Source organism: Geotrypetes seraphini, chromosome 4 (genome assembly GCF_902459505.1).
Source record: "Geotrypetes seraphini chromosome 4, aGeoSer1.1, whole genome shotgun sequence".
NCBI lineage: Eukaryota > Metazoa > Chordata > Amphibia > Gymnophiona > Dermophiidae > Geotrypetes > Geotrypetes seraphini.
In genome coordinates this window covers 17,178,196-17,191,808 of record NC_047087.1, presented here as the reverse complement: position 1 = coordinate 17,191,808, position 13,613 = coordinate 17,178,196, and the positions used below count along the sequence as shown (strand labels likewise).

The window sequence follows — 13,613 nt, the reverse complement described above, 5'->3', positions numbered from 1 at the left end:
GAAACAAAGTTCAATAAAAGGAAGAAAAAAAAAAAAAAAAAGCAATTAAAATCTGTAAATTTGTTGCTCTCTGGTTCTCAAGAAATTCAGCTGGTGCTAAGTCAATATTTAAACCCAGCAGTTAGCATACATTTAAAATGTTAAAAGTGGCATTTAAAAAGTCACATATTTCAACACCACCCTCTGTTAGGTTATGCAGCGCTGAATATATATTCAGCTGCACTCAGTCTTTTACAGTTCTATTGCCCCAGCTACATTAGATAAATTGTGAGCCTGCCCTAGTACTGTCAAACATAGCAGCTGAGGTGTCAAAGGCAAAACAAAATTTCAGCTATACCCTGCCTAAGAAGGCTTCTGCTCGTGCTAATATTAATCTGATGATATGAGCTCAGAAGCTGAAGGCAATAACCCACAAAATCAGCAGGGAAAGTGACGTTGCTCACCTGTTGCAGGTGGTCTTCGGGGATAGCAGGACACATTACCATGATTGGGTGGCATCATCCAAGGGAGCCCTGGCACAGGTGAAGCTCCGGCATGGATGCTGTGCAGCATTTTATATCTTCTAGAAGCCGTTGGCAGCACCAACCGTGAATGCCTTCCTGCCTACCTCAGTCATGTGGGACCAGGCAGTCGAATACAAAAGCTTAGAGAATACCAGGGCTGTGGAGTTAGTACATCAAACCTTAGAATCTGATTTCTACTGATACTAGTCTTTACATTATTTGTTCTGTATCTAGTAAATACAATTTAGATCCAGGACAAAGATATCTATATACAGTATATCTGCAGCAGAGTTGGTACATTTTTACTAACTCCACAGCCCTGAAGAATACAACTCCTAGGGGAGGTGGGAGGGGAGATGGTAATAGGTGTCTTCTTGTTCTTGGTGAATACCTGCTTCAGGTGAGTAACTTTGCTTTCTCTGAAGACAAGTAGGAGCATACCCTAGCTATCAGGCTCACTGAAAACAAAGAAAGGATAATAGGGACTTACAACAGGCAAAGCCAACAAGAAAACAATTAAGGAAAGGAAATTTTTTTTAGTTACAGCTTGGAATAGAATAAAAATGGGCCTAGAAGGATGGAGTTGGATTCTAGATACCAAATAAATGCTACCAAACTGTCTGACTGAACCGGCTGTTGTGTTGGGAATCCTGCTTTAGGCCGTAGTGAAATGTGTGGCCTGAGGATCACATTGCACATTTGCAAATCGCTTCAGTGGAGGCTCTTAAATTACAAGCTGTAACATGACCCTCCAAGGTCAGCCTTGCCTGGGCACAAAGCATAGGACAGTGTTTCTCAACACGTGGAACGCGTACCCTAAGGGGTACGCGGCAGTGTCTGCCGCTGAGAATATTGCCTGCCCACCTTCCCTCCACCCACCTGCCGAAGCTGCTGCCGGGGATTCCTCCTTCCTGCCCTCCACCTGCCGCCAGTGATTCCTCATTCCTGCCCATCCACCTCCAACGAAGCCTACTCAGAGGGTTTCCCCCAATGTCAAAGCTGACGTCAGAGGAAAGCCTTCCGGGTCAGCGGGGGGGGGGGGGGGAGAGATCCCAGTTACCTCGATCGAGTCGCACTCGCTCCTTCTGCCTTTAGCAGCACTTATTGCAGGCATCAGTTCACATGCTGCACGTAGCTGATCCAGAAACCTTCTTCTCTGACACGATAGGGGAAGGCTTGTAGGTCAGCCACGTGTAGCGTGTGAACCACTGCCTGCAACAAGTGCCGCTTAAGGCAAAAGGTGCGAGTGCAGCTCAAACAATGTGATGACTGTAAATCTTGCAACATCATGGCAGATATTTCAAACTTTGTGAATCCTTTTGATGGTAAGGCCTATTTTTGTCACTTTGCAACAACCTGCAAATCTTCCGATGTTGTGTACATTTTAAAATGCAAATGTAACAAGTTGTATGCCCAACATGCACTACATGTGCGCATTAATGAACACTCGTTTGATGATTACAAGTGTTTTGTTTTGGATAAAGTCTGCCCTTCTCCATGAGGTGGTGACCTCGATAGATTCTTGTGGAAATGTTAACAAAAATGGATATATATTTTGAACACCCGGAAGCCCATGGGTTTAAATAGTAGCCAAGTGATTGATGCACTAACATCGCTTGGCCATTTTCGCTGCCATGGGGGAGGGGGAGCGTTGCTGGCTCATGGTGGGGGTCGTTGGGGAGAGCCATAGCACAGGGGGGGACTTTTTTATTTTAATGAGGTAGATTGTGCATGTGTAACACACGCATATCATCTGTGCTATTAAAAAAAAGCAGCCCTAACAGCAGTGACAGGAAGCTGCTCTGTGCATGTGTCAATCACTCACTGAGCGACTGATCTGTTGGGTTTGCATGCAAATGCGTGCAAACTTGGTAGCACATCGATCGCTGATCCACAATCAGCTAGCAGCGATCCAGTCGGTATTACCGACTGACTTTAGTGCTTCTAGCCCTCAGTCCTAAGATGAGGTATTAATATATTTTGCTAGACAGCATTTTCACCTTTGAACTTCTGAAACTTTTTTCCTCCACTGTTTTGGGTAGATTGAGATCAGTTAGCTGGTTTTTGCTTTGCAATTGTTGGATCTCTGTTTGGTGCATTTGAGCCATAGCACCTGGCACCATGCTTCAAGAAGGTCCAATATGAATGCTTCATCCTCTCTGCTTGATGCACAATATCGGGATCTCTCAGTGTTGATTAGGTCATTGTTGAATTCTGTCGTGTTCAAAGGATGGTTGGCCTGAATGGGCATTATTGACACCAGATATCAATGCAGGCAGAGATTGCCTTGGTGCTGATGTGGTCTATGTCTGATGTAGCTCCAGAAGCCATGGGAACCAAAGCCTCCGATGTCAATGGACCGGACTTGAAATGAACCAAAAAGTCTTTTGTGCAGCACTTCTTGACTAGAGCTCTTTTTAGCATTTCAGGACAGAATTTACAATTAGAGGCTTTATAGTCCTAGGCAAGGGCAAGCACCAGTTGTGAAGGTCAGTTACAGATATGACCTTGCTGCACTGCAAACTGCACTGCAAACACTTCTTAAAACTACTGGAGTTTTCTGAGACATTGGAGAAAAATAGCTGCAGCAAAATCAAATGACTCAATTTTTGAAAAAAAAAAAAATTAACACAATCCCAGCTGGGGAATTCAGGTCTAAGCAGATCAGTGAGCCATGAAACAAGACAGGAGACTCAGAAAAGGCCGATAAAACTAAGAAACTAGCAGGGGAAAACAAAAGGGTAAAAATAAAAAAGGTGTTCCATGCCATTTACCGAGGCAAACAGTGAAAAGGCAGGGAAGGCCAAGCAAAAACTGTACAAATATAGAAACACAGAAACATGATAATAATAATAATAATAATAACTTTATTTTTGTATACCGCCATACCCCGAAGAGTTCTAGGCGGTTCACATTAGTTAAACAGAGATTACAAGTGGTTACATATCAAATTGATCATAGAGTAGTTAAACAGAGATTACAAGTGGTTTCATATCAAATTGATCATAGAGTAGCAGACAGCAAGGAGAGAGTATTTACAAGTGATTACATATCAAATTGATCGTAGAGTTGCGAACAGCAAGGAGAGAAGTAATGGGAAGAGGAGGGAGAACGGGGGAGGGGCGAGGGTCAGAAGGAGGGGGGAAGAGGATTGGAAAGGGGCATTAAGGGTCTTGGTCTCGGAATAGGTGAGTTTTGAGTAATTTTCTGAAGTCGAGGTAGTTGTGGGCCTTGAGGACCATTTGGGCTAGCCAAGGGTTTAGTTTGGCGGCTTGGAAGGCATAGGTTTTGTCTAGGAATTTTTTTGAGTGGCATAGTTTTAGGGAGGGGAAGGCGAAGAGTTGAATTTTGCGGGAGTTCTTGTAGTTGTGGTTAAGGGTGAAGTGAGGGGTGATGTAGCTTGGGGATAAACCAGATATAGTTTTGTAGCAAAAACAGGCGAATTTGAATATGATTCTGGATTCTACTGGGAGCCAGTGGAGATTATGGTAGAAAGGGGTGATGTGGTCCCATTTTTTCAGGCCAAATATGAGGCGGACAGCGGTGTTCTGGATCATCCTTAGTCTCCTGATGGTTTTCTTTGTGGAGCCTAAGTAGATGATGTTGCAGTAGTCCAGTATGCTGAGGATGGAGGATTGTACAAAGAGGCGGAATGAAGAGTCGTCGAAGTATTTTTTTATGGTGCGGAGTTTCCATAGTATCGAGATACTTTTCCTGACTGTGATATCAGTGTGTTTCTCGAGGGATAGATGTTTGTCCAGTGTTACTCCCAGAACTTTTAAGGTTTGTTCAAGGGGGAATGTGGATCTTTTCACTTGAATAGTGGTGTCTTTGATTTTGTCATTGGGGGTTGCTAGGAAGAATTTTGTTTTGTCTGGGTTTAGTTTTAGTCTAAAGGATAGCATCCAGAGTTCTATCTGACTAATTATGCTTGTGAGGGAGTTGAGGAGTTCTTGAGTGAAACAGGTTAGAGGGATGACTATGGTAATGTCGTCTGCGTATATAAAGAATTTTAGCTTGAGGCTTTGCAGGAGGTTTCCTAGGGAGGTGAGGTAGATGTTGAACAGGGTGGGGGACAGGGGGGAGCCCTGTGGCACACCGCAGGAGTTTTCCCATGGGTAGGAGAGAGAGTCGTTTTTGAATACCCTGTAAGATCTGTTCCGTAGGAACCCATTGAACCAGTTAAGGACCTGGCTGGAGATGCCAATGTAGGCAAGGCAGTCTAGGAGAATGTCGTGGTCGACTAGATCGAATGCACTGCTCAGGTCCAGTTGTATAATCAGGGCACTGGTTCCCCGGCTGAAGAGTGTGTGTATGTGGTCTAGGAGGGAGGCTATGATGGTTTCAATGTTGTGGTTGGAGCGAAAGCCTGATTGGTTGTCATTTAGGATATCAAATTTTTCTAGGTATGTGGTGAGTTCGGCGTTACCATCCCTTCTGCTATTTTGGTGAATAGCGGGATACTAGCGATAGGTCTGTAGTTGGATGGGGAGCTAGATGGTTCTTTCTTGTTTTTTATGATAGAGGTTATTGAAATGTGGCCTTGTTCTGCTGGGAAACTGCCAGTGGTTAGTAATAGGTTAACCCATGCTAACATATTGGCTTTAAAATGGATTGGAGCAGTTTTCATAATGTAGGGGCGGCAGGTATCCAGTCTGCAGAAGGAGTTTGAATATTTGTTAAAATATGTGTTGAAGGTTGGCCAGTCGATAGTTGTGAATTGATTCCAGCTTAGGTCTGTTCTGGATCCTGGGTCTGGTTTGGGCCTGTCTGAGTTGAGAAGGATTGGGAAGTCCCCGTGGGGGTTGGCTGGGGCAGATATCGATGATCTTAATTTTTGTATCTTAGTGTTAAAGAAGTCTGCAAGGGTGTTAGCGGTTAAAGTGGATTCAGATGTCAGCGGTTAAAGTGATGGCAGATAAAGGCTAAATGGCCCATCCAGTCTGCCCATCCAAAGTAACTATTATCTCTTCCTGTGCTGAAGAGAGTACTAAGAAACATATCCTGTCAGTTCCATGGGAAAAAAAAAATAACTGCTTGGTCCTATGCAATCGAAGTGAGCGGGAAGGCATGTTCGCATACACAGTAGGCACTGCCAAAAGCTTCTAGATGATGTAGAGTGCTGAGCAGTAACTGTGCCGGGGCTCCATCAGATGCCACCCAGAGAAAAATGTGAATCCTGAATTCACTCTAGACCTCTTTCAACAGAGAGAAACAACCAGGCAAACAATCAACTTACCGGATCAGTGAGCATAGTCCTCAGATGAGATGTCAGAGCAAGCACTGCGAAGCAATTAAAGAGAGTTCCGTTAATCGCCGAGTACCAAAAGTCTCTGGAAGGCAGCAGCATGACAAAAATCACAACAAAGTCTGCATAGAGGACCAGAAGCCAAGTGATAACTGCACAGACCAAGCCACAGCCATCTCGGATGAACCAAACCCTGTCCGCCACGTCTGTCTCCACTGGAGAGGAATCGTAGTTATCATTTTCAGAGAGTAGGGGGTGGTGCTCGATGTCACGGAACCGGTGTCCTAATGACTGCATGGTTTCCTGGACGTGCCCTAAACAGATCAGAGAAAGTAAAGATCAGTCTATTCATATGAACCAAACACATAGCAAATTAAACACCAGAGATTTTTAAATGAGTTGTTATGCTAGGGTTACTGCTGTAAAACATTATCAATTTAAGTGTAAATAGTCCTCCCTGTTTCCATCAATGTGAAAACATACTGGTAATCCCAAGAGTACAGCCTCCAGCAATATTAATTGTTTACTGCAGCTATCGGTGTACATATGGCTATTTAAGATAATTCACATGAGTACAGAGTCTCCACCCTAAATCAGTTTAGAGTGGAATAGGCTTACCATATTTTTTTAATTTGAAAAGAGGACACATGGCCAAGCCTCTGGCCCGGCCCTGTCCCCACACAAACCTCTTTTCTTTTCCTCTCCTTCCCTCCCCCCCCCCCCCCCCCCCCGATGGGAGCCATTTCAATCGTGGTCCTGCAGCGGGTACCAGTGGTCCAGAAGTATGAGCTCCTGTTGCGAGCTGCTGGAGCCTAATTTGGCACTGGTTGTAGGTGGCAGGAAAGATCCTGGTTCTGCTTGAGCTCGGGGCTGCATCTGAAGAGCCTCTGAGCATGCACAGATGCAACAGAACTTTAGCCTATGAAGCCGCTCTCTGGGGCAAGAATTTTAGCAATTTGATGCCTAAGCTTTATTTGTACTTAATCTTTGGAAGGATGCTGAAAACTCACTTATTTGCTAAATTTCATAGATAAGTACTTTGTAAATTAAGCTTGTAATTCTCTCTGCAAGTACAGTATTAGCATATGTTAACCACATAGAACTGAGAGGTTTTGTGGTGTATAAATGGCTTGTTATGTTACATGCAAAACACCCTCCAGACACGACCCCGAGCTCAGGCAGAGCCGGTGCCTTTCCTGCCACCTCCAGCGCCAAATGAGCCTTCAATGGCTCAAAACAGAAGCTCTTGCCCTCAAATCACTGGTACCTGCAGCAGGATGGCAATTGATATGGCTTCCACCCATGGGTGACTCCCATTGTCCACCCAAATGTAAACAAAAATCTAGGCTGGACTCAGAGAGAGTCCAAAACCCGGACAAACTTCCAGGTTTTAGAAAAACATCCAGACACCCAGACAGTACTCTAAAAAGAGAACATGTCCAGGTAAATCTGGACATATGGTAGCCCTACCCTGGGGAATTTAAGTACTCCAGTAAAATCAGGTTAAATGCTTCCTAAAGACATCAAACGATGTAGTTTGAATGCTTTTGCTCTTCAATAGTAAAAAGTTATTTTATCTGTAATTTGGGTAAAAGAATAAAGGACATAAAAGCTCTGCAAAATTGGCCTCTATAGAAATTTTAAGCCAACAAAAAATAAGTGCCTTAGGAAATAATATCTATAATTAGCTATGGTTTTATTGTTTTTTTAAATAAAAATAAAACAAATCAGGATCTATTTAACCTTTAAAGAATTTTTTTTTAAACTTAAACATAACCACCCCCTAAAATACCAAACTCAATTTCGATGATTAATTCATTAGAACTGCACAGGGTAGATTCAATTTAAATCACTAGTCAGAAAAACTTGATTTAAAATCATGGCTTTCTATAGAAAGATTTTTGCTGTGAAGAAGACATAAATTCACAGTTTTGAGAAATGCAAAACCAAGCAGTGCTCAAGGGTCTGAACCAAGTTATCAAGGCATGAGAGGTAGCGGATGTGGAATTCCCAGAGGTAGAGGTTATGGGAATGTTAAGGACAAGTCTCAAGTACAATGTTGGTCCTGTAATAAACATGGACATTATGCAACCGAATGCTGGGCTGCAGATACTAATCGGAGTGATAGAGAGGGAGACCAGGCCCTGGTATGTCCCCTCTTTAACAATGGTCAGAATAACTACTGCACAGATTATGCTCCAGACTTACCCTGTTCGACGGACCATTTTCAGCACTGGCAGGGCCCAACAGGGGAATTCACTCCAACTAGTCCTTCTAATGAGCGACGACTAGGCCATTGTGGACAGATTATCTCTGACTCCGCAAACACAGAGCTTGTTGGGCATGTTCAATTTGATTTTAAAGTACCCTGAAACTAGCTGAGAATCCTGTTAGTTCATCCGTTGGCAAGGACACACATGCGCTGAAGGCATGGAAACTTCACTGTCTCAATTGTTTAAGAATTTGGATAGATAGGAATGTGAAACTTAACCCTATACATACCCTAATGCAGGATAGTTCTAGCGTTCCAAGTAGCAGATATTTCCAGTTTTTTTGCTTTATATGTTGTGTTTAGCGGAAAAGGACAGTTCTTATGTTATGTTCTATCTGTGATTTGCCCATTAATTTTCTGTTTTTCCCTCCACCCGCATAGCAGATAAAGGACGGAAGAAACAGTTGTGCTTCATTTTTCTTTGAATACATTTTCTTTTCTGACAGTGAAAGCCCGGGACTGAAGTCCGAGCAGATGTTGTATAATGTCTTACATTTACTTTGCAGATGTGTGCACATGCATATGTACAATGCTGTGATATTTTTTCTTCTATATAATTATGTGTTTATTTGCAGATAACAGAAAGTTTAAAGGCTCTTTTATGGTTTGTTTGTTTGTGGGTACCCCAGGGAATAAGAGAATGATCATTGGCCATTTTGGGGTTTTTTTTTCTTCTTCTTTAATTCTTGTTTTTGTGCCCTGGACGATGCTTCGGGATTTCTTTTTTTCCTTCTTACAAGAGGGGAACTATGTGTGTAGTACATAGTATGCTTTTTACTCATGAGATGTTTTGTTGGGGTTTTTTTTGAACAGCGCTGAAGGGAAAATAAAAACAGTGGTTACTGGACATCTAGGCTTATTTTTCATGATCATGACAATATTTTTTTTTTTGAGTACTGCAGTTGAATTGTTATTTTTTTATGTGGCTTATACAAGCAGTGTTAATCAAGCTGACATGCAGGGTGTGTTAAGCTCTTGCTTTGCTTGTTTTGCTCAATTGAAACAGTGTTAAGCTTATTTTCTTTTGCCTTGCTATTCTTTTTAGTTAACGTACTATATTAGGTATGGTATGCTAGAGTAATTTTTGGTTCCAGGCTAAGATTTGGAATATGGGAGAATGAGGGTTTGCTTATTTCTTTTCTTTGTTTTAAATGCTATATAGGCTATTTAGAGCAATTTTTAGGGTGATTGTTGTGATTTAATTTGTTTTTCCCTCTCACATTCTCTCTCTCCCAATGACTGCAGCGGTGGGAGGGGGAGGACCTGTGATTAGAAACTTTTCCTGTATGACAACTTGAATGCCAGTTGTATTTTATAACTGCCTCAGTATGTTTTGTTCACCATGTCTTTTATTTATGTTATAATTGCGCTTGAAAATGATTCCCTGTTTAATTAAGAACTAAAGCTATTTCTTGAAAGTCCTTAAAAAAAAAAAAATTTACGATTCCTTTGTTATGACTTTTATTATACTTTTTTTTTTTTTTTGCATCTTCCTACAGATTAGGACAATGTTTACATATTTGACTTCTTACTGGATTCATTTTTTCTTTTCCTATGTCTAAGTTTGCCCCATATCTTCACTGGTTAGTGTCCTTGATACACTCTTCACATCATGGAATCTACGCACTCACATGCCACACATTAGCATCCAAACTTCTGGGCTGCATTCCAGTTTGTACAAGACCTGACTAAAGAAAATCTAAGCCATTTGCAGGATTTGGTCTCCCATATGTTTTGAAATTCGTTTTTGTAAATAAGTGTATGTGAAACTTTTCCTACTTGTTCTGCCTTGCCTATCTGTTTGCAGCTTGTCAGATGTAAGCATTCCAACAGATTTTTCTACATAAATTGGATTATGTAATATTTTCTTTTATTACATGTATGTGAGATTATTTACTGTTTCCCATCTTAAGGATAGTTTAAGAGTGAGGAATTATTGAAGGGATGGGTTTTTTTTATTTTTTTTTTGCATAATTAAATGCATTACATTCTGGGAGTGTTTCTTGAAACGTGTAAGTTCCGGATAGAGAAAAGAAATGTTTTAGTGGGAATTGCAAGATTTATGGTTGGACACTAGTCCAATATGGAATGGGTTTATAGAAGGGAAGTTGCAAGGCAGACTGAAAGTACATGTATGTGAGAAAGGGTGATGAGATTGTTATTATATTGCAAGATTTAAAAGGAGATAAGAATTTGTGTATACGAATTAATACAGTGAAATTTCTTGAACTGCTATCAGGCCCCCATCTGAATTTCTAAATGTGTTCAATTATTCATACCAACCGCAATGATAGTATTTAAGTCAAGAATTAAATTGCATTATGAAAAAAATATATTAAAAAAAAAATTTAAGATGCTGCATTTTGGAGCATTTGCTATGCCAATATGCCGCAGATGGTTATGGTGACTGAATTTTACTATTTGCTCATTTGCTTTTTGATAAATCATCTTTTTAACATTTGTTGAGGACTTTCATTTGTAGAATATCCAGAGGGGGAACGAGTTCCTCCACATAAAGAAAAGTGTGCTATAAAGAAAGAGACTTACCAAGTGCCTGATTTCTGGAATGCCTGTCCATGGCTGAGTACTGTGGCCTATCCAGGATTGGCCCAACGCACCTTGGCTTTTCTTCGTTTGCCAGCACTAAAAGACTGATTGCCTGATTTATTATTGTCACCGTGATTGTCGGCCTGCGATGAAATTCAAGAGAATGGACTTTACAAGTTTTGGGTTGATTTGGTTTTTTGGGTTTTTTTCCCTTTGCAAATGTGGGCTTGTTGATTTGCATTTTAGCCTCTTTATGGACTTATGCAATGTAAGTTTATGTTTTGCCTGATTGCATCTTTTAGTTATCACAGGGGAAAAAAAGAAACTTGTTATGCATTTTCATCCTATTTGCACCGTTCTGAGCCTGAAATACTCTAGCTTGCAGTTGAATAGTTTTGTTAATTTATTCCCCTAGAGGGGTAGCTACCTAACTGGATACAGCCATTAATTGCCAAATGTACAACCAATGTAATAATTTTTCAGATATTTCTATGCTTAATGTTTTTGTTTATTTTCTCTTGCTTTTATGTATTATTGTTATGCACATTTTGTTTTATATGGTTTATCCTGATGTCATGAGTCCTACTGAAGCTGGTGTCATATTAGATTAGGGGTGTTAGCGACAGTTGTTTTCCTAATTTTATTAAGCTTGATTCCTGAGTAATGACCCTTCCTCCTTTCCTCCTCCTCCTGGATGTAGACGAATTTGTGGATGCAGTGACGGACCTCATCTTTACCCTTATCTAGAGGGGTGAAGCCTCCTTCGGCTTCAAGAGGGGAATTTTCCTTACAGCCAATGGAAAGCGGAATCCAAAAAGAGGGGAATTTCAGAGGGGAATTAGGAGAATCCAGATAAGACCTGCATGAAAATGTAGGCAGAAAGATCCCTGAGACCTGAGGGAGAATCCGGACTAAGACCTGCATATATTGTAGGCAGAAGACACCCCCATGAAACCTCAAAAAGTTATACTTCTAAGAGAGACATTGTACTTATGAATTCATGCTTCTGGACATTCATATTTCTGCTTGTCAGCAAGAGACAGTCCCAGTAACTGGAGAGGTCTGCTTACTGTAACATCACTGATGGACATTAGCACTAGTACATGATAGAATGTACTAACAAAGAACAAAGAGAACTACGATTTGGCTCAGGAAAGGAGGGGTGTTCTGCTCTCAGAAATTATTGCTTAGTATTAGGAATGCAGTGTCAGAGAATTATAAAAGGTCAGTTTTGGCACCAGGTGACATCATGCTTCAGTATGGAAAAATTATGTTCTTACCTGTTAATTTTCTTTCCTTTAGACGCAGCAGATGAATCCAGAGACCAATGGGACAGCCCACATCTATCAGTAGGCGGAGAAAGAGAAACTGATTAACAGGTGGTCCTATTGGTTGGCACTCCTCCTGTATTTCCAGTATAGCTCCTTCCCCAAGCATCCGTAACCATCAATAGGCATAGCATGTAAAAAACTTCTTCCCATAAAAAATCTCAAAAGGCAATAATACAGAATACAACCATAAACAATAACAAACTTCAAAAGTTGCACATGAAAAAACCGACAGACAATATCCAGAAAGGGTGGGGCTCTGGATTAATCTGCTGCGTCTAAAGGAAAGAAAATTAACAGGTAAGAACATAATTTTTCTTTCCTTAGCAACAGTAGTAGATGAATCCAGAGACCAATGGGATGTAGCAAAGCAATCCTTAATCTGGCTGGGAAGCAAACGCCGTCTCTGCAACAACTGAAGCACTAAACGCATCCACCGCATGCGCCCCCACATCCAACCGGTAATGCTAAGATAAAGCAGTCTCGGAAGACCAAGTAGCCATGAGACAAAACGCCTTCAAGGAAAAAAACCTCTGGACTGAGTCCAAGAAGTAGCCATCGCTCTGGCGGAAAGGTCATGAAGTTCTTTCGCCAACCGCTTCCCTGCATCAAGCAAGTGTAAATAACGTCCCCCTGGACCCATCGAGCTTCGGACACCACCACATATTTGAGGCGTCCCTTGAAGAATACCAAAAGGTGATCTAAACAACCACAAGTCATTAGAAACCTAGCTCGCGGAGAACGCTACGCACTTGTAAAAAATGCAGTGAATAAAAGCACGTCTCCCCATCTCTCCTCCCAGGAAGAAGGAAGGAAAAGTGAGAGTGGCATAAAAGAAAGGATGACACCTCTTTAGAAAGAAATTGAGGTACGGTCCGAACTGACCCCCCCAGATTTTGTAAATCAGAATTAGGAAGCCCCGCCAACCAAGGCCTGCAACTCAGAAAACTGCATACATAAGAACATAAGAAGTTGCCTCCACTGTGTCAGACCAGAGGTCCATCCCGCCCAGCGGTCCGCTCCCACGGCGGCCCATCAGGTCCGCGACCTGTGAAGTGGTTTCTGACCACTTCTATAACCTACCTCAAGTTCTATCTGTACCCCTCTATCCCCTTTTCCTCCAGGAACCTATCCAAACCCTCCTTGAACCTCTGTACAGATTTCTGGCCTATCACATCCTCCGGAAGTGCGTTCCATGTGTCCACCACCCTCTGGGTAAAAAAGAACTTCCTAGCATTTGTTCTAAACCTGTCAATTTCTCCGAGTGACCCCTAGTGTTTGTGGCTCCCCTCAGTTTGAAGAATCTGTCCCTATTCACTTTCTCTATGCCCTTTAGGATTTTGAAGGTTTCTATCATGTCCCCTCTAAGTCTCCTTTTCTCCAGGGAGAACAGCCCCAGCATTTTTAACCTGTCAGCGTATGAAAAATTTTCCATACCTTTTATCAGTTTAGTCGCCCTCCTCTGCACTCCCTCTAGTACCGCCATGTCCTTCTTGAGGTAGGGTGACCAGTATTGAACACAGTACTCCAGGTGCGGGCGCACCATTGCGCGATACAGCGGCATGATGACTTCTTTCGTCCTGGTTGTGATACCTTTTTTGATGATGCCCAGCATTCTGTTTGCTTTCTTTGAGGCTGTCGCACACTGCGCCGATGGTTTCAGTGATGTGTCGACCATCACCCCCAGGTCCCTCTCAAGGTTACTCACCCCTAGC

General features: G+C 42.0%; 1 protein-coding gene across 4 annotated transcripts in view; it reads right to left on the bottom strand.

Annotated features, from left to right (window-relative positions):
• Positions 1–13,613, bottom strand: part of ZDHHC7 (zinc finger DHHC-type palmitoyltransferase 7) — a 153,026-nt gene that overhangs the window by 90,874 nt on the left and 48,539 nt on the right. For 3 of the 4 annotated variants that reach the window (XM_033942182.1, XM_033942185.1, XM_033942183.1), the window contains one exon: positions 5,743–6,065. In XM_033942182.1, the coding sequence (XP_033798073.1) occupies positions 5,743–6,048 (306 nt within the window). In that variant the 5' untranslated portion in view covers positions 6,049–6,065. Of the gene's footprint in view, positions 1–5,742; positions 6,066–7,959; positions 9,384–13,613 lie in introns of those variants that run through there. The other variant, XM_033942184.1, reaches the window with a different exon arrangement.